This window comes from Carassius auratus, chromosome 30 (genome assembly GCF_003368295.1).
Source record: "Carassius auratus strain Wakin chromosome 30, ASM336829v1, whole genome shotgun sequence".
NCBI classification, from domain to species: domain Eukaryota; kingdom Metazoa; phylum Chordata; class Actinopteri; order Cypriniformes; family Cyprinidae; genus Carassius; species Carassius auratus.
In genome coordinates, this window is record NC_039272.1 from 26,840,171 (window position 1) to 26,860,531 (window position 20,361).

Sequence of the window (20,361 nt, forward strand, 5' to 3'; positions counted from 1 at the left end):
ACAATTTAAATTTAATATTAATATGTGATTTATTAATGAAATGCAGAAGAAAAAAAAATGTTTAACTATTGACAGCACTAAAGTGTGTTTGTTTGTGTTATTAACTGGAAGGTGCTCAGCCTTTTTGACAATAAGGCCCGACATTGACCACAATAGTATTCAAAGGTCTGACACTCAGGTTTTATAAGCTTTGTTATTGTAAGAGTTCCCACTCTTTTTAATCATTTCCACTAATCTAAGGGATAATGTACAGTCAGCTTCCATTATCGCAAAATTATTACACCGCTGCCTGAAATACTTGATTCGTGATGCAACTGTGCATTAAGCCTTAAATGTCTGACTTGTCTGAACTTCATCTAGGCTCAAAGCTGTTTGTTAGGAAGTTTTTTTTTGTTTGTTTTTTGTTTTTCTGCCAGCTTTGTATTTAAACAGTTAATAAAATATGAAGGATCTGTGTAATCTGATGTATTTTTAATCAATGCAAAAATAATTGTTTTGTATAAGAAATGGTAATTTCTACTGATCTGGTATTGAAAATTCAAAGCAGTTATTTAATTATAAAAGCATTTTAGACCCCTGTTTATTCATAAATGTATATTTTGTGTTTTTAATAATCTGTTTGTTTTCATTTCTTAGCCTGGTTCAAGCTAACCCTGAAGTGGCCATGGACTCCATTGTTCACATGACTCAGCACATTTCCCCCACGCAGCGTGCTGAGGTGGTCCGAATCCTATCTACCATGGACGCCCCTGCATCATCATAGAGCCCTGTTTACACAATCATCTCAGAGGCATGATGTTACTGGAAACTGGAACTTGAGGAGCCAACATGGCGGTGCTGTGATGTTATGTGACAACATTGTTGGCTATGATTCTAAAAGAATGCTATAACAGAGATACTCAGTGTCAGTACCTATGAATGCACATAAATGCGGACCTTTAGAAACACTAAAAATGTTCTAGTGTTGTTTTTATAGTTTTGCAATCTAGTCAAGTGCACTTTGAGACTTAGATGGAACAAAGCCCAATTGTAGAAACAAGCTTTCCAAAGCTGCTGTTAGATGATCTTACTCATTTTTTTTTATTTTTGTTTAAAAGGCAGAAGATTAATATTTAAGAGAGAACTTTGCAACTTAAAAATCAACTTTAAACACTCACCTACAACTGTCAGGTGATAACACAAGTCCACACTGAGAGTTAAGCGGTCACATCCTGCATTCGGTAGTGATGTACCTGTATTTTGTTGCATCACGCTATCGCTCTGTAGACGTGGTATTATTCAGATGCAGGATGGTTGATTGAGCCGTATGACCAGACCAGATTATGACTGCGCTTGATTCATTCCCTTGTGGCTTAACCAAAAAAAGGTTATTTTTAGTTGTTTGTTTTTTTGTTGTTGTTTGTTTATCCACTGGTATTGACTTATGACATCTATTTTTTTTTTAGCATAGATAATTAAATGCTGAGAAGACATTGATAACTTAAACTTGTCTAATTGATCTAAGTGCTGCACACTGTAATTCAACATGGTACACTGTAAAGTAAGTCTGTAACTAGAACATGATTATTACAACATATATTCTGGAAGAGTGCAGTGCAGAAATATATTATATGAAAACATTTGAGGTGGCAGAGGATACTTAAGCAAAGTGAATGTAGTATTATGCACAATCTACACTGAGGATCTAAAAAAACATTACGTATGCCAGTGTCTCATGATGGTTGTCTCCACTACTGAAGAAAAAAAGACTGCCACTCTAATGCTAGCACTACTATTTGATTCGATGGAAGGTGAACATTGTGACATGCTGTCACCCTAACAGTTGGTGGAATGTCTCATGTGTCTATAAGTGTTGCGAAACATGTTACTGAAGAGATCAAAAGCTGTCTCCATTGTCAAAATTGAGGATTTCCTGTTTACTGTGTTTGCCTCTAAAAAAAAATAACTGAATAAACTCAAATTCTTATGTTAAATTATGTTTACTTTTTGTGACTCTTTCTTAAATACATGTACCAGGTCATATCATAGAATACAGGACTTTTTATAATACGCTGTACAAAAGGGCCAAGCACCGAACCCTGAGGTACCCCAGTGGTAAGTTTATGTGAGACTTTGCTCCTCTCTGAAATATTTATGAAATCTATACATACATACATACATAAAAAACAACAGCCCCTTAAATTCTAAGGATCAGAGAGGATGGGAATAATACACATTAAAAGTGTGCAAAAGACAGCTGCCTGAGATGAAATCCTAAGTATTGGTGAGTTTCTACCAACAAATAATCGGTGCTTGTCTTCATGCTATTCTTCAGTCCTGAGAGACATCAAATGGATGACAGAAGGATCCAGGAGCACACTTCCATTGATTTATCAATTCATCAATCATTCTCTCATTCAGTCCCCTCAGTGTGGGTTTCACAGTCGATTCTTACATTACCTACAAACAACGACAAATTTAATCACGACAATTCAATACCCAATTAAAATTATGGAAGCCACAATAGTAAAAGCTTGTAGTACTAGTGTATAATTGAAGGAGAAGGTTTCTGATACCTTTAATCAGATTACATTGCAGAATGTTTCCAGAAAGGGTAAAATAAAGGTGCATATTAGTTTTAATATGTGTGATCATGTACTAAGTGTAAAATTAAAGCATCAATGAAAACATTTTCTTTGTTGACAAAATGGTATTTTAATAGAAACGGGCACTTAAATGTGTCATTTTTACAAATCAAAAGTTCAGTTTCATTTATCGGTAATATCAAAAACCTAGGTTTAAGTCTGGGTTCCCTGAAGGATTTCAACTGCAGAAGTGTGTGAGAACAATGCATCACATACACTGAAGTTTAAGCATGTTAGGCCGATGTTTCAGTCAGCGTGCCATCACTGGATCATTCGCAAACAGGGAACGAAACAGTTCAGACCTGAAAATAAGCAAAACACAAAAGTTTAAAAACACATACATTAGTTTTACTGTTCTGCTGAAAGCAAAAGAAATCATCAATGGCCAAATAATGTCATTTAAAAAAGTTAAATTTTTGGATGGGGTATTATAATTACATCTTAGACATGTTCATATGTAAACACCATACACCTAGTATTCACAGTATACTATTCTTCATTTTGAACTTTCTATTAAATCAAGGAATCCTGAAAAAAAGCATCACGGTTTCCACAAAAATATTGAGCAGTCAACTGCTTTCTACATTGATTGTAAGAATAAATATCTAAATCACTAAACTAAATCAGCTTATCAGAAAGATCATGTGACACTGACGACGGGAGTAATGGTTACTGGAAATTCAGCTTTGCTAACGTTAGAATAATTAATATTTTAAAAAACTTTAAAATAGAACATTGTAAAAAATATTTCACATTACGAAATTATTTTACTGTATTAAAAAAAAAAACGATGTATTTTTTTTAAAATACAATAATTATACGTAAATAAAGCTAATTAAGAAATGAAATGTTAAGCTTATATGTGTTGCATTAATTCTACGGTTATACATTTTTTATTTTATTTTTTTAGCCGTAAACTTGTTCTCATCAGGCATTCCATGGCATCAAAACGGTGAAATTAGAAAATAACCTGGTATAAAACAAGAGAATAGAATCTATATAAAAGTGACATGAGGAACTCAACAATCTCCCTTTAAACCATTCGTGACTAAAGGCCATAAATCCCAATAGATAAACTGTGGCCCTATTTAATGCACAGAGGACAAAAGCACACATGCACGGTCCTGAGACAGAGGTGCTAATGTCCCTGTGGGGCAGGGCTGGGGCCAGGCTAACAGGACCATCCTTAATCCAAAATCCCTGTTAGAAATGCACAGCCAGCATTCAGGATTACAGCACACAACGCATACATTCTGATCCAAACAGAAGATAAGGGGTAAGGAGAGATGCTCAGGATCAAAGAGGAAAGTTGAGAACCATCTCTGGTTTACCCAGAATCCTACCATCACACCATCTGGGGCAAATGCATTGTGATTTTTCCTCAAGCCCTAGCAGAATTGGTATTCTGCATGTCTGCTTGCTTGCCCTTGTGCAAGAGAGAGAGAGAGAGCGTGAGCGCACCCCATCCTGCAACGTCGGCATTAACATTCATGGGGCCAGTGGTGCGTGTCGGGGCTATGGAGCCAGAGTTGAGATATGGCAGAGTGGCTGTGTAAGCAGACTGAGGGAGTGTGTGTTTGTGTGTAAGAGTGTATCTGGCTGCACAAAGAAAAGGTCGCCTGCAATTCCTCATCGGCAAAGGTCATCGGTCACTCTCTGATGCCATCGGCATACATCATTATTACTGTAGTTCACCGATTGTTATGTAAATAAGAACAGTCCATCAGGCATGTGTGTTACGATGTGTGTGTGTGGCTGACAAAGGTCAGGCTTTAGTTTGTGTCATCTAGGAGTCTGATTACAGTCCCAGTGTTATTGTTTTGTTTATGGTTAAAATCAGACCACTATCATGATATACTACCATGTACCCTTTTTGCTGTGCTTTATCATTGGACTGGAACAAAGTTTCACTTTATATAATTTTCAGTCTATTTCAAAATATATTTTATCCCTGGTATGGCAAAGCTGAATTAACAGCAGCAATTACTTCAGTCTTCAGTGTCACATGATCCTCCAGAAATAATTTTATCAGACAGACAGATAGGTGTGTGTGTGTAATAAATATTACATATATAATATTTAATTTATATATATATATATATATATATATATATATATATACATACACATATACATACACACACACACACACACACACACCATGATATACATTGCAATGTAATGCAATGTAGAGATTGCAATCTCCATCTTTACCATAAAGACATCACAAACATAACATCAGTTGCTCTAGTGTAGATGCTACCCTGAAATGACCTACTGAGGAACTCACACACACTACAAGGCAAATAGTTTGACATATGATGCTTTATGGTTGTCTCCTGGTCTGCTTAAAGATAAGTGTACATGCATTATATTTCAGCACAATTGATTGCGGTCACCTTGTTGAGTGCTTCATGTTTTTGTCCGTTATGTGCTCAAATAGCAGAGCACTGTGACCATGATCACCAGGCCAAGTCTATATATCACCTCCACCTCTTCATCAATCCATCCTCTCCTCTCTAATCCTGCATTTCTTTCCTCTACACCTCTCCAAACCCAGTGCAGCATATGCTAGAACCCTTAAAACATCCTCAAGAATAACCAATGGGAGTGCAAGGAAAACAAAACAATAGGAAGACTACAGAGGGAAGATCAGTGTACTCAAGTAATCGTGCTTTTAAGGCTTTATTTTGTCTTACAGATAGGATTTCCAGGTTTTATAAAAGGAAGTTTACATAATGAAATTGTCATTTACTCTCCTTTCATTCCAAACCTGTCTGATTGTCTTCCAAGGAACACAAAAGTAGCTATTTAGAGGAATCTTGAAGCTATTATTCATTTAAAGTTAATACTGACAGCTCTCTGATGAATATCATGGGAATTCTGTGTAACATAACCCAAAAAGTCTAAGACAGTCCAGATAATATATATTAAAAAAAAAGTTTTTTAAGAATTAAACGTAAAATATATATTAGGTGAATGATATTAAAAAACCCTCTTTAAAAATCTACAACTAATTTTGAGAAAATGGATGTTAAATACATGTAACTCAAGTCGACAGAGCCTAATACAGTGTAATGAAATGAACAATTAAATATGTATTTTGGTTGTTTTCTTTCCACTACTTTCCATCCATCCATCAAGTCACCTGAGCAGCAGTGGCTCATAGCGCCGATTTCATCATGCGAAGTGAGCCATACCAGATCTTTTGAACTTATATTCACCAAGGGCAACCAGGTGGTCTGGACGTTTGATATCTTGCAGTTGAAGAGACCAGGTCTCTGAACTATACAGAAGGATTGGCCAAGGATTGGAGAACCAAATTTTGTGCTAAGCTGAGTCCACTGTTGAAGCCAAAGATTCTGAAAAGACCTCATTCGTGAAGCATCCTGACTAATTTGTGCGAGATAATGGCCATGCACCTTCAGAGCTTTGTACACTCCCCAGATACGTGAACTGTGTGGCATTTTCCACCTTCTGACCCATGACAGTAATATTCCTGATATTGTATCCACTGCCCAGGATTTTCCATTTGTTTTCCCACCCATGATACATGTAGGCACAGGTGTGAAGCCTCCTTAGAGATGCTCAAGAGATTTTACCAATTTTATCTGCATTGTCTAGGTCAGTGAAATCAAGTTCTGGCAACTTAGCACCATTCGGTGATGCTACACTCCAGGATTCAATCCATGGCTCTGCAGAAGTGTGCTTGGGCCAGAACACATCCCTGCCTTACTCCAGAGGCAGTTGTAAGCACCTCGGAGAGTGAGGGGTTAAACCTCACTCTGGCAGTAGTACCTGAATGAAGGTCGTTAATGAGACCTAGCAGGATTATTTGGAATATCCGCCTGCAGTATGCTCTACAGTGCTTGATAATCCACAAAGTCAAACACTGCCTTAAGATCGACACAGGCTACTATGAGTGGACGATTGAACTCGCAATGTATTTCTGATAAGAGCCTAAGAGCAAGGACGGCATCTGTTGTCGATTTTCCCGGGGTAAAACCTGATTGTTCAGGGTGACATTGAGACACAAGAAGGGGTTGAATCCTTGCTAACAACATGAGAAAACAACTTTCTTGAAACTACCAATAGTGTAATGGGTCTATAGTTACCCTTGTACAGAGCCATGATTATGTCTAGGGACTGGTAGTATGCTTCACAATCGCACTTTGCCTTGGCCCTAAAGATGCCCTGGAGGCACTTATATACAACTAGTGTGAAAGAGGACAACTTATGGAAGCAAAATAGCCCAAAATCTCAAAATTGACCAGTGCCTGAAATAATAAAATAAAAAGTTTTGACTACAGGGTTGTTTTAAAGGGGTCATGACATGAGAAATCTAATTTGCCTTGATCTTTTGGCATAAAAGAGGTCTTTGTGCCATGTGTGCATCTGTGATCTGGTAAATTCATAAGAATTTATAAATTAAAACATACTTGCAGGCTATGAGTCAGAACAGCTGGCATTGTAGGTTACTCTCCCAGGAAACAGTCCTCCATAAAATGCGCTGCACACATCTTAATATTTGGTTTTAATTGTTGTAAAACAGTGTTTTATATACAAATTAACCACTGATTTCTAGATGTGTCCTCTTTTGGTAGGCCAAACAAAGTAGTTTCGCTTTCACAATAAAACACATCAGTCTGTGGCACTTCTGAGGCACTATTGAGCCTTAAGCTCATCTGTATTGTTGGATCAGCGGTTTCTCATCTTTCTCTTGAAAATATCCCATTAAAGTTCATATGGGGTTCAGGTCAGGCATGTTGGCTGGACAATCAAGCACATTAAATATCATGGTCAGCAAACCACTTGGAAGTGGTTTTGGCACTGTGGGCAGGTGCTAACGTCCTGCTGGAAAAGGAAAAAAGCATCTACATAAAGCTTGTCAGCAGATGCAAGCATAAAGTGCTCCAAATTCCCTGGTAGACAGCTGCATTGACTAGACTTGATAAAACACAATGGACCCAACATCAGCAGACGTCATGGCAGGCAAATCATCACAGACTTCAGAAACTTCACACTGGACTTCAAGCTGCTTGGATTCTGTGCCTCTTCAGTCTTTCTCCGACTCCAGACCTTGATATCCAAATGAAATGCAAAATTTACTTTTATCGGAAAAAATAACTTTGGACCACTGAGCAACAGACCAGTTCTTTTTCTCCTTAACCCAGGTAGAATGCTTCTGACGTGGTTTCGGTTTCAGAAATGGCTTGGTAGCCCTTTTCCTGAAGACGACTGAGCATAGTGACTCTTGATGCAGCTTCAGTCCAATCCTCGTTAAGTTCTCCCAAGTGTTTGAATTGATTTTGCCTGACAGTATTCTCAAGCTTGCGGTCATCCCTGTTACCTGTGCATCTTTTCTTACCCAATTTCTTCTTTCCAGTCAACTTTGCATTTAATATGCTTTGATACAGCACTCTGTGAACAGCCACCCCTTTCAGTCAGTAATGACCTTCTGTGACTTGATTGTCTTATGGACCATTGCCAAGTCAATAGTCTTCCCCATTATTGTGGTTTCAAAGAACAAGAGATACCCAGAATTTATACTGTAGGGATGGTCATTTAATGAAATTTAAATGTAAATATTCTAATATTTTGATACTGGATTTGAGATACTTTTTGACTCATGAGCTGTAAGCACTAATCATAAAAATTAAAAAAGAAAAAAAACTTTTTAAACGTTTTACATGTAATGAATCTAGAATATATGAAAGTTTCACTTTTTGAAACAAGTTACAAAAAAGAAAATAAACTTTAACAATATTGTAATTTTTTGCGATACACCTATATACAGATTAGTTTCAGTCCACACTCTAGTGTCTGTCATCAAAAGGACAAATAGAGTGAAAGAACATTCGCTTTGATGGGTTTCGTTTAAACAGCTTGTTCGCATCTTTGCACAGATATCAGAAGGATCCCAGCATAGCGAACAAGTGGATAGTTTATTTTTATCGTATTGGAGGATTGATAGCATTTAGTTTTGTAAAAGAGGCACAGTGTGATAGAGTTCACAAAGAAACATTTGTTGAAAGTAGGGCTGCACAATATTGGGAAAAAATGACACTGTGATATTTTATTTTTCTGCGATTTATATATATATAGCGATATGAAATCTAATTTTTTCTTACAAACAAAAATTGGGTGAGCACACTTACATTCTCATTTTAAAAGATTGACAGAGTATTATTTAAATTAGAGTAAATTATTTGTTTTTAACTTTATAATATGGTTTGAATTAACATATTAACATGAACTAACACACACATATATATATATATATATATATATATATACACCTACCTGTAACCCTTAGGATGATTCTTGAATAATCAGTGTTGCCAGTTGTGCTGCTTAATATTTTTGTGGAAACCATGATACATTTTTCAGGATTCTTTGATAAATAAATATCATATGTTTTTTGTTTTTTGTTTAAGTGTTTAATTTTTATAACTAATGTCTTTACAGTACTTTCAATTTTGATCGATATAATTTGGCCCAGAGAATAAAAGTATAATTTTCTAAAAAAAAAAAAAAAATCTTAAAGACCCCAACTTTTGAGCAGTAGTGTATGTATGTTGTTTAATATGAACAAATTATGTTTTGATCACTCATGTGTCAATAAAAAAAATTTAAAAAAAGCCTGATATGCACAACTCTCTTTGTGGAACCAATGGAACACAAAACAAAATAAAAAAAAGGAGAAGGGGGATTAAAAGTGAAATCTTTGACATGTGTGAGTGTTTGTGTGCATATCTCCACAGTGTGTTTGATTAGCCTGTTCTCTGTTTGAGGAGGATTACTGCTGGCTGACAGGACAGAGAAACACACAACTGAACCATTAATTAAACAGATGCACACACACACACACACACACACACACACACGCGCACAACTACAACTTCCTGCTGGTGTCCCCAACGGCATAAAATGCCCACTCAAATAATTTACATACCGAAGATGCTTTGACAAAAAGTGAAAGTTGTTATTAACCATTGTTGTTCCAAACTTTTTTCTTCTTCTATGGAACATTTATAAAAAATATTCTAGCTGTTATAACAATATTATAACAGGTTCCGTCTATTCATCTCATAACTAAAGTATAGCTTCTGAATACAGCACACAATTACACATTATGTTTTGGGTGCTTCTTTGTTTTGGGGTTATTTTTGTGTCAACATCTGCTTTTGTTATATGGAAAACAGCAGCTGTGACTTTCTGCTAAACATCTTTGTGTTCCACAGCGTTAGAATGAGGAAATGTGACAGATTCTCATTTTTGTGTGAACTATGCCTTTAGATAACTATACATCTTAAGTGTATGATCAGATGCCCGACTGATAGTTCAGCAGATAGAGAAAATCAGACATGAGGAGAATATAAGAGATCACTCACCGGGCCTCATCACTCATGCTGCTGTTGTCTATTGGAGCCATGAAATTCATCAGCTTACTGTGAACATGAAACCTGGCAAGATGTTTGAAAAAAATGACAAGTATAAACACAAACAGATTTGAAAATTTAATTGTGACGTTTCATTTTGAGCACACACAGCCTGACTGAATCTGAACTCATTTACATGACAAATACACAATTAAAGAAGATGTTTGATAAGAGATGATTTCTGCTGCTTATTCAAAGGAAACAACCCATCTCATTCCAGATGATTTATGGATTTGTTTGGATGACATAAAAAAAAAAAAAAGATTTATTTGAGTTTCCTTGTTTTTTTGGCTTTTAAATATACTTCTAAATAGGTATGATTTATTAAGATTTTTATTTTGACTTTTTTAGTGGAGTAAAAACTAGTAGTAAAAAGGGCTTGGGACGAATATGTTTTTATGTATTTACACTGAACAAAATTATAAATCGCAACCGTTTTGTTTTTGCCCTCATTTTTCATGAGCTGAACTCAAAGATCTAAGGCTTCTATGTACACAAAAGGCCTATTTCTATCAAATACTGTTCACAAATCTGTCTAAATCGGTGTTAGAGAGCGCATATTTGCCGATGTAATCCATCCACCTCACAGGTGTGGCGTATCAAAATGGTGATCAGACAGCATGATTATTGCACAGGTGTGCCTTAGACTGTCCACAATAAAAGGCTACTCTGAAATGTGCAGTTTTACTGTATTGGGGGGGGGGGTCCGAAAACCAGTCAGTATTCACCATGTGTGACCAGCATTTGCCTCACTCAGTGCAACATCTCCTTCGCATAGAGTTGATCAGGTTGTTGATTGTGGCCTATGGAATGTTGGTCCACTCCTCTTCAAAGGCAGTGCGAAGTTGCTGCATATTTGCAGGAACTGGAACACGGTCTCGTATAAGCCGATCCAGAGCATCCCAAACATGCTCAATGGGTGACATGTCTGGTGAGTTTGCTGGCCATGCAAGAACTGGGATGTTTTCAGCTTCAGGAATTGTGTACAGATCCTTGCAACATGGAGCCATGCATTATCATGATGCAACATTAGGTGATGGTCGTGGATGAATGGCACAACAATGGGCCTCAGGATCTCATCACGGTATCTCTGTGCATTCAAAATGGCATCAATGAAATGCACCTGTTTTTATGCGAGTATTTGACCACTCAAGTCGGTTACGATGACAAACTGCAGTCAGGTCGAGACCCCGTTGAGGACGACGAGCATGCAGATGAGTTTCCCTGAGACGGTTTCTGACAGTTTGTGCAGAATTTCTTTGGATAATCAAACCGATAGTTGCAGCAGATGTCTGGGTGGCTGGTCTCAGATGATCTTGGAGGTAAAGATGCTGGATGTGGAGGTCCTGGGCTGGTGTGGTTACACGTGGTCTGCAGTTTTGAGGCTAGTTGATTGTACTGCCAAACTGTCTGAAACGTCTTTATAGACTTTTGCATTTACAGCATTGTGCTGTGATAAAACTGCACATTTAAGTGTGGCCTTTTATTGTAGCCAGCCTAAGCAAAAGGAGGAGTGCTCACTAACACCGATTTAGACAGATTGTGAACAATATTTGAGAGAAAAAGACCTTTTGTGTACATAGAAAAAGTATTAGATCTTTGAGTTCTATGTTGCGTTTATAATTTTGTTGAGTGTAGTTTTAATTATAATATCCTTGCATGAAAGAACTGCAATACTTGTGCTGTAGCATTAAAAACAATGCAATTGCTGTAAATAATATTATAATGTAATATAATATATAAATAAATATATTTTGTTTAAAGCAAAAGCCTGTCTCATTCATGAGAATCAACCTTTCTGACAAATGAATGACAAAAAAAATAAATGAAATCATTTTTTTCCTTTTAAATTTTGGGGCGAAATATTACTCGTGTGGTTTCGTGAGATTCACCTTTATATGCTGAACACATCTTGATCCTTTTAGAAGAATAACACCTTACCTGACCTTCCTGCCTTTGCTGGCTTTGGTGTCCACCTTCTTCTTGATTTTACTACGTAGTTTCTGGATGGCAAGCCACTGCCTGTGAGAGAGGTTGAGTTATGATGATCAAATGTGAACGACACATGAAACATGTATACACACGAACATACACACACACTCACTTTCCCATGGCCACTTGATCATTGGGGTCTGTCGCACTTGTTTTGCGCTCAATAAGCTCTCGAAGCAGCTGTGAAAAACGGGAAAGAGACATAACTCTACTACTTTCTTTTTAACTACTCAACTGCATCAGCGTTGTTGACAGTAACCACACAATAACAACTCATCCTGCTTGTTTTCTTACCTGGTGGTAAAAGTCATCATCATCAAAAATCTCCTCGTCCAGATCTTTAAGGTGTATGTTAGATTTCAGTGCCAGTTCAGCTGCCTGAAAAAAACAGAGAGAGCTCAACGAGTCTTCTAGCATGATGGGGAATGTTACTTTTAAATGTAGTTTTAAACTCTACAATTAAATCAATACATATTCACATATACACATATATATATACACACTAGGGCTGCACGATGTGTCGTTTTAGCATCGATATCGCGATGTACGAATCCCACGATAGTCACATCGCAGGATGTGCGATGTAGGCTGTCGTATTTGATCTGTTATTCATTAACTGTACGGGCCAGCTGCTCCCCGGCCCTTGACGAATGTGATGTGAGAGAGAGCGCGAGAGAGAGATCGCACAAGAGAGCGAGCGAGTGAACCCCAGTCACACGTTCACCATATTCAAACAGAACAGCGCTGTCTTGCTCGCTCTCCCTCAGGCATATTAATCAATTGACACGATGGTTTCGATGTTTAAATCATTTAAAATGAGAATGTAAGTGTGCTCACCCCATTTTTGTTTTTAAGAAAAAAATTGATTAGATTTCATATCGCAATATATATATATATATATATATATATATATATATATATATATATATATATATATATATATATATATATAGCAGAAAAATTTAATATCGCAATGTCATTTTTCCCAATATCATGCAGCCCTAATACACACATAAATATACACACACATATAAATAGCCTACTGAAATGGCTGGGTTGATTAAACAAAGTGTTTTGCACTGCAATAACTCTATAGCTAATGTGGTTTTCTTACAACTACAGAGCAGCAGATTCAATTAAAAGTCTCACCTCTCCCTCTGTGATGCTGCTGTCTATTTCAGGCGTGATGGGCTCCGGCTTCCCCAGAACTCTGTATTCAGACCTGCGCGTCTGTGTACGTCTCACCAGCCTCTCTTTGTCCATTAAAACCTGCTCCACCTGTGTAAGAATGTTCCTGTCAAATGCTCCAAAACCCTGTTTGATGGGAAATACAAAGAGATAGTACATTAGTGAAGATATTTACACAATCCTATTTAGACATCCTTTGCAGCAATAACAGTTTCGACTCTACTAGGAAAGCTTTCTACAAGATTTTGGTGTGTTTTTTTTATTTTTTTATTTAATTTGTCCTTTTTTGTTTTACCTTTTTGCTCTTGCCCGTTGTGAGTCGCGTCTTGTCGTACCATTTCTGCAGGGTGGCATCACGGTAAGGCAGAAAGGCAGCAAATCGTTTGGCCATAAAGTTGGGATACTCTGCCATTTCCAGTTTTCGCTTGGGGGGTCCATTTCGCACTGCTTCCTGTTCTTCCACTTGGCCATCATCCCCAGTTTCCATCTCATTCTCACTGTCAATCTCTTCATTATCTTTAACACTGCTGCATGTGGAAACAGATTTAAATAAGAAAACTGAACACACAATCATTTCTTTTTCCATTGATAATCACAATTTCCATTTGTGGGAAGAAGAAAAAGAAAGGCAGTATGTCAAAATTATGAAACTATAGTTAATTAACATTACAAGATATTTAACAATTTATACAGCACAATTATTTAGTACTCCAAAGTTATCTGAAGAATACCCTTAGATAGTTTTTAAAGGGGTAGTTCACACACAAAGAAAAATTTCAATCAACATTTTATTAATACATCTTATTTTAAAAGCAGAATTAGGTACCTGCTTGCTCCCCATGTCTTTCCCTGAGAGATGACTCTGGTTTCAGGGTTTTGGTAGAGCAGCTGATCTTGGAGCTCCAGCAGAGACCTCTGTAGAGCCTTTAGGGCTTTATGACCTACCACACACAGATACGAGCTTATCATACAGCACATGTCGACCGCAACATCAATTCAGCACACTTCTGTAAATGCAGGGTCATTACAACTTACCTCCTCTGATCTTAAGTCATTCCTGCACTACACTAGTTAAAAGCATCAAAACGCATGAAGAAATGAACTCTACAGCCCACGGCACGCAAGCCATCAAACAAGATACTGATTCCATGGCACAGAAAACAAGCTTAAGTTGAAGTGTGTCATTTTGATTTTAAAATGCTGTAAGGGACATGCAGAAGTTAGCCGTTGTGCTTTAGGAGAGTTATGCTATCATTTCCCTAAACTATCAGACTTAAGATTTAAGTCAGCAACAGTCAAACCATTGTGAAGTTAACCATTTTTTTTTTATATTTTGAAGAAACATGCCTCCTAGTATTCCTGCAGAGCCTGCTTACGAAGCAGGGCTAGCACAACCAAGCCTATGCTACAATTCATTTTACATAATGAGAACAAATTAATAAAAAGAGTGAGGGGGGGGAGTGCCAGAGATTGTGCCATCTTTACTGCTAATCAAAAGTACACATGCACATCTCCTTCCATCCCAAAGCAACGCGCTGTTCAGAATTCAGGAGGACGCCCCACATCAATCATTCACTGGCTAAAGGACCAGTGCAATAAATATGCAAATGAGAAGCAGGCAGTCTCTCTCAGCAGCCAGATATGCTTTAGAAAGAAGGTGCACATATTAATTGCTCAGAGCCAGAAGAATCCTGAATTTAAAACCACACGTGATGTTGGGACTGGTTGTTGACTGCACAGAAGATGTGAGGTTTAAACGATGAAAAAAGTAGAAATTCAACTGCATGCTCATATGATCCTCAATTAACTAACTAAAGAAGACACAGCATGGGAGAATTAAAAATAAGTTTTATGCCTTATCCATGTCTGATTGAGCCATCTTTAGGAGAACTCCAGCATATGCATTACTGTTCCAAAGTTTGGGGTCAGGAAGACAGTAAGATTTTTTTATATTTAAAAAAAAAAAAAAAAAAGTCTTATGGGTTTACCAAATACTGAGATTTTTTTACCATGAATTTTACTCTAGTTTTCGGTGTCTTCAGAAATCATTCATATACACCTGATGCTCATTTTCATATCACCATCAATGGTTGTGCAGAAACTAACATTCTCAGACAAAGAACATTTGTTTGAAATAAAACAAAATTGCAACATTTCTAAAATCTTTAGTGACACTTTTGATCAACGTCATGCAACATTGCCTATTACTTTCTTTAAAAATATCTTTACAGGCTTTATTTGACTTTACGGACTGCAAAATCTTCCAAAACACTTAGCAATAGAACATCTTTATGGTCAGAAGTAGAAAATATCAAGTATTTTTCATTGTATTCACTCACTATTTTTTAAAGCGTCAGCATACTCAGTCCCTCCCCTGCTCTTGAACTCTGGGAATGTCTGTGGCTGTGGAAGCTGATTGGCCGTCACAAGAGCTTTCTGCATTTTGATTCGCCTTTCAAGCATCTGGTCCCAAAGAGCTGTGGAGATTTGAAAACAGCATAAAGTTGAGTAAATTTTTTTTTTTTGAGTTTCTGTTTGTCTTATAATAGATTTCCATGAATCTATTCTTGTTATTTATTTGTTGTAGAGTGCACATCTGAATGTGGGCAATTATTCATACCAAGCTGATTTTTCACGGCTTTCCCCTTTTCAACCTCTTCATCAACTTTCTCTTTAGAGAAGGTCTTCAAGGCTGTTTCCTCCTCTTCATCTTCCTCCTCGTCCTCAGAGCCTTCCTCACTCTCTCCTTCACTGTCAGCTGATTCTTCATCTTCCTCACTTTCTCCCAGATCATCCATTCCCTCTGTGAGTTTCATAAGGTCTGTGCTCTTCATTTTAGAGACTAAGCTGGACATCTGTGAGCCATCATCTGCATTAAGATCCTCCTCATCATCGCCTTGTTCTTTTTCATCTTCCTGATCATCATCATCATCATCATCGTCATCATCAATGTCGTCTTCATCCTCATCCTCATCATCTTTTATGCAATCCATGTACTTGTCCAGCATTCCATTTTCTTCATCATCATCATCATCATCTGTTAAAAATTTTAATTTAAATGTTAGTAATCAAACCAACCTTTTAATGCACATTACTAGTTAGCTGATTCAAAGTGTATACAATGTTGGTCATTCCTTTTATTGTTTTTCAAACAATCCGACATGTTCACCCCACCTAATCCATCCAACTCTTTCTGTAGATCTTTTCTGGATGTAGCCTTGCCACGATATCGTCGATCACCATCAGTCAGAATTACAGAAGAGCGCTTCCGCAGATGGCCAGATAAAGGCGCTTCATCATCATCATCACCACCTTCATCAAACTTCTCTATGACTTTGGCTTTCGTCTCTGCAGTTCACAAAAATTATGTATTGTTGTTAAGCTTAGTACACAAGGACATTTACAGTCAGTCACATAATCCTGTCAACAGTTGCACAGTGAAACCAGCATGTAAGTTAAAGATTTTGACTATCACCAGATAATAACAATGTCTATACCATAAACAATGAATACAATTCATAAAATGCCTTTCACAGCTGTCATAAAAAATATACTGCAATTAACAGCAAGCCCTGCTCTAATACATAAGATGTCTGTTAAAAGATATAGATATATATACACATACACAGAGCTTGACATTAAATGGTTAACCCAAAATTGAAACTTTATAAATTACTCATAAATTACACACCTTGAAGTCATCCTAGGTGTATATGGCTTTCTTCTTTCATACGAATCTAGTTGGAGTTATTTTAAAAACTGTCTTTGATCTTTCAAGCTGTATGATTCCACTCAGTGGGTGTTGCAGTGCATCGATCCATAAGAAGTTTAATAAAAAGCGCATTCATAAAAAAATAAAAAATAAAGTGTCTCACATGGCTCCAGTGAATCGATGCGTTTTTGTAAGAAAAATATTCATATTCAAAACTTAATAATCCCTTTAATCTAGCTTGCACTCACAGTTGTTAATGAAGCCGTTCTGGAAGCATGACGTATGAGGTCAGCGTTGCACTGGGGAGTCTTGTGAAAACCAGCGTTTGTTAACAGGAGCCAAGGAAGCAAAGTTTCCTTACTTTAGCAAAGGAAAACCAGTCTCCTCTTGGATTATATCGAAATCCTCCAACATTCTTCTTTACAAATCCTCATTTTGTACTTTTAATTAGTAACCATTCTTTTATTTTGATCTCTCTGCTGTGTTTTCGTGTTCGTCAATTCTGAGCAGAGCATGCAGAAAGCCGACCTCATACGTCATTCCTCCTGAACTTCTTCGTTTACAACTTCGAGTACAAGCTAAGTGATTATTACAATTTGCATATAGATATTTTTCTTGCAAAACCTCATTGCTTCAATAAAGGCCTTTTTTTCACGCAGAGCCATGTGAGACTCCTTTTTTTTAATGGATGAGCTTTTTATTAAACTTCTGCCCGACTTATGCAGTGTAACATCTGCTGAGTGGCATCAAACAGCTTGAAAGGGGGTTAAATTCTATATACAGTAACAGAGCTCGACATTAATGCTTGTGTGAAATAAGTTTTTTTTTTTTGAAGGAATAAAGGAATTTTTTTTTTGAAGGGCCAAGTGAAAGATGATATTTTTATGATATTTGCCCGACCGGACGACCAATAGGATTTAATTAGGGAAGCAACAAAATTTCAGCAAAAATTATTCTGATTATATACATTCGGTGAAAATAGCGATTGACAACAAGGTCGTGCCAGTTGAGGCTCACGCAGCCTGTCTGTATGTGAAAACATACTCGTGGAGAAATGAAAACAAATCCAACTGCACATAAAATTTTAACATATTTTTCATATCTATAACAAACAGCCTAGTTAACCAACATGACACGACTGAGAGAGTGTAGTTTTCCCTGAAAACCATGACAGCTAATTTGACATAAAAAAAAAAAAGTGTTAAAATTAGTAGGCCTATTTAATAAACATTTTAGTTCAATATTTGAATTAGAATTTATTGAAAGAATATACTGTCAATGTTGACTGTTTTTTCTAGATTTGGTTAATGAAAATACAAAAACAAAGATCACAGCAGTATAGTCATCGAGCATCTTTGAGCAACACACAGGTGGTTACTGAATTATTCGGGGTTTTTTAATTTTGAAACATTCGAGTTAATGATTGAGTGGTCCACTCATAAAGACAGGCCCCTACATCTCAATATGCATTGTATCCATGCTAAATTCAATGTGATGGTAATTTTCAATACCATTTAGGGCAGAAAGGGTGCACAGTATGCACATTGGGATGCAGGGAGGCACTTGCTTCTTGTCGAATTAATCAGCTGTATGAATGAATTGTTTGAATGGATGCTTCAACGACTCATTAATTAAGACAGTCCCTTGCTGCCACCTACTGGTGGTGTACTTTCATAATACCTTATCCTTGCTTATATATATATATATATATATATATATATATATATATATATATATATATATATATATATATTATTTATTTATTTATTTTTTTAAACTGTGCTCATAACATTATTGGTGCTGTTATAATTTTGCTACGTAAATGCATGGCATGCTATATTTCAGCTACATTGAACTGTCTGTGTAAATGCATCCAAATACCACTTCAGGCATCGTTTTTTTTTTTTTTTTTTTTTTGAGATACTGAATTCTTTTGATTGATAACAGCCCTATATTGTCTTATTATACTAAGTGAAATCATTAATAAAATGTAAGAATTTAATATGAAAGATGATGGATGCATTTTAAAAAGTTAGTGGAAAATGCCCTTTAAATAGGCCAATATGACCGGGAAATCATTTAAATTAAATTTTTGTATGCAGTATTAAGTCACATTAAACGTAATATGTGTTAGTTAAATGGTACAGTTATGGTTTCATATGCTACCAAGTAACTGAATACCACATTCATACACTGTACCGTATTATTTACAAGAATAACACGGTACTACCACGGCAAACAAAATACACATTTATGTACCATTGATAGACGGTTAACGTTAATTCGTTTATCTTAAATTAAGGTAACGTTCAGTAACTCAAGAAAGAAAATCTTACAGAAAATAGCCAGTAAAACAAAATTATCTTAGTTGTTAGTATGGCAATCATGAGTAATACTAGATTATATTAAATGTCATAAGTCACTGGTTTAAAATAATAAGTTTAAAGTAAAGCCGCTTCTCAGTAACGTTACATGTGCATGCGAATCGTGCTTACGTTAGAGGTGACAGATTTTCTGTTATAATAACGCTAAAACGGCTTACAACACATTAGATCAAATGATAGTATTTTAATGTATGATACCTTCATCTTGGTCGTCCTCTGGATCCACGAAGTTTGGTAAAGGATTTAACAAATCTTCGAGCTGCTGTGATATGGAGGCTGCCATGTCTGTCCCACGATGGAACTTCACCGTGACGTCATCAGAGCGCGCCACAGGAAGCGTGAAGTGAACTTTACTGTCTGTGGAAGTGAAGTTGTCGTTTAAAATACTCAGAATACAGTCGTTTTTCACATTAAATAGCTTTAACAACGTGACCAAATGTAAATTCACTTAAGTTGGATATTATGCCTTAGATAAACATAGTAAATTACGTGATCAAAACGGTGGTTTTGGAGAAGTTTTTTTTGGTAAATTTTATTTTTTATCACTGTTATGCTAATATAAACAGACTTGTTGAAGAAATATGTTTTAAGGTTACTCGGTATTGAAATAAATGTAACATTTTATATTACATTTATTTAAATTGTTTAGTTTTTACTGCCTACGTGTCTGATTTAGTTATTATTATGTTAAAAATAATACAATGGCAAACAAAAATTAAGCAGTATGACTTAACTGTTTTGGAACAAATACTGATCATCCGACATAAAATCAAGAGATAGATAGATAGATAGATAGATAGATAGATAGATAGATAGATAGATAGATAGATAGATAGATAGATAGATAGATAGATAGATAGATAGATAGATGATAGATTGATTGATAGAGATTAACTGAAATGTATAGTCTTCTTTATATTGTGATGTTTTTTTTTACATTATTATTTTTGTATTGTTACATTTTGCTGCAAGGGGTACTTCCTAACACTGACATTAGCAAGTCATCAAAAAGAATGAAC

The 20,361-nt window shown here is 36.3% G+C and overlaps 2 protein-coding genes across 12 annotated transcripts in view; one reads left to right on the forward strand and one right to left on the reverse strand.

The window, feature by feature from the left end:
- The window catches only part of LOC113049823 (acetyl-CoA carboxylase-like), a 62,681-nt gene extending 60,524 nt beyond the window's left edge, over positions 1–2,157 (forward strand). For all 9 annotated transcript variants that reach the window (XM_026212475.1, XM_026212474.1, XM_026212477.1 and 6 more), the window contains one exon: positions 637–2,157. In XM_026212475.1, the coding sequence (XP_026068260.1) occupies positions 637–763 (127 nt within the window). In that variant the 3' untranslated portion in view covers positions 764–2,157. The remainder of the gene's footprint in view (positions 1–636) is intronic.
- On the reverse strand, positions 1,094–19,685 carry LOC113049824 (protein AATF-like). Of its 3 annotated transcripts, XM_026212485.1 has the most exons (13): positions 19,541–19,685; positions 16,418–16,594; positions 15,867–16,283; positions 15,586–15,723; positions 14,073–14,187; positions 13,542–13,773; positions 13,208–13,372; positions 12,353–12,436; positions 12,171–12,238; positions 12,008–12,088; positions 10,019–10,090; positions 2,841–2,926; positions 1,094–2,439 (listed from the first exon to the last, which is right to left on the reverse strand). In XM_026212485.1, the coding sequence occupies exons 1-12, from the start codon at positions 19,623–19,625 to the stop codon at positions 2,875–2,877; spliced, it is 1,686 nt and encodes a 561-aa protein (XP_026068270.1). In that variant the 5' UTR covers positions 19,626–19,685; the 3' UTR covers positions 1,094–2,439; positions 2,841–2,874. The 3 variants fall into 3 exon arrangements, with proteins under 3 accessions (XP_026068270.1, XP_026068271.1, XP_026068269.1); XM_026212486.1 differs by lacking the exon at positions 1,094–2,439 and having other exon boundaries at positions 2,670–2,926; positions 16,421–16,594; XM_026212484.1 differs by lacking the exon at positions 1,094–2,439 and having other exon boundaries at positions 2,670–2,926.
- Positions 19,686–20,361: the final 676 nt, after the last annotated feature.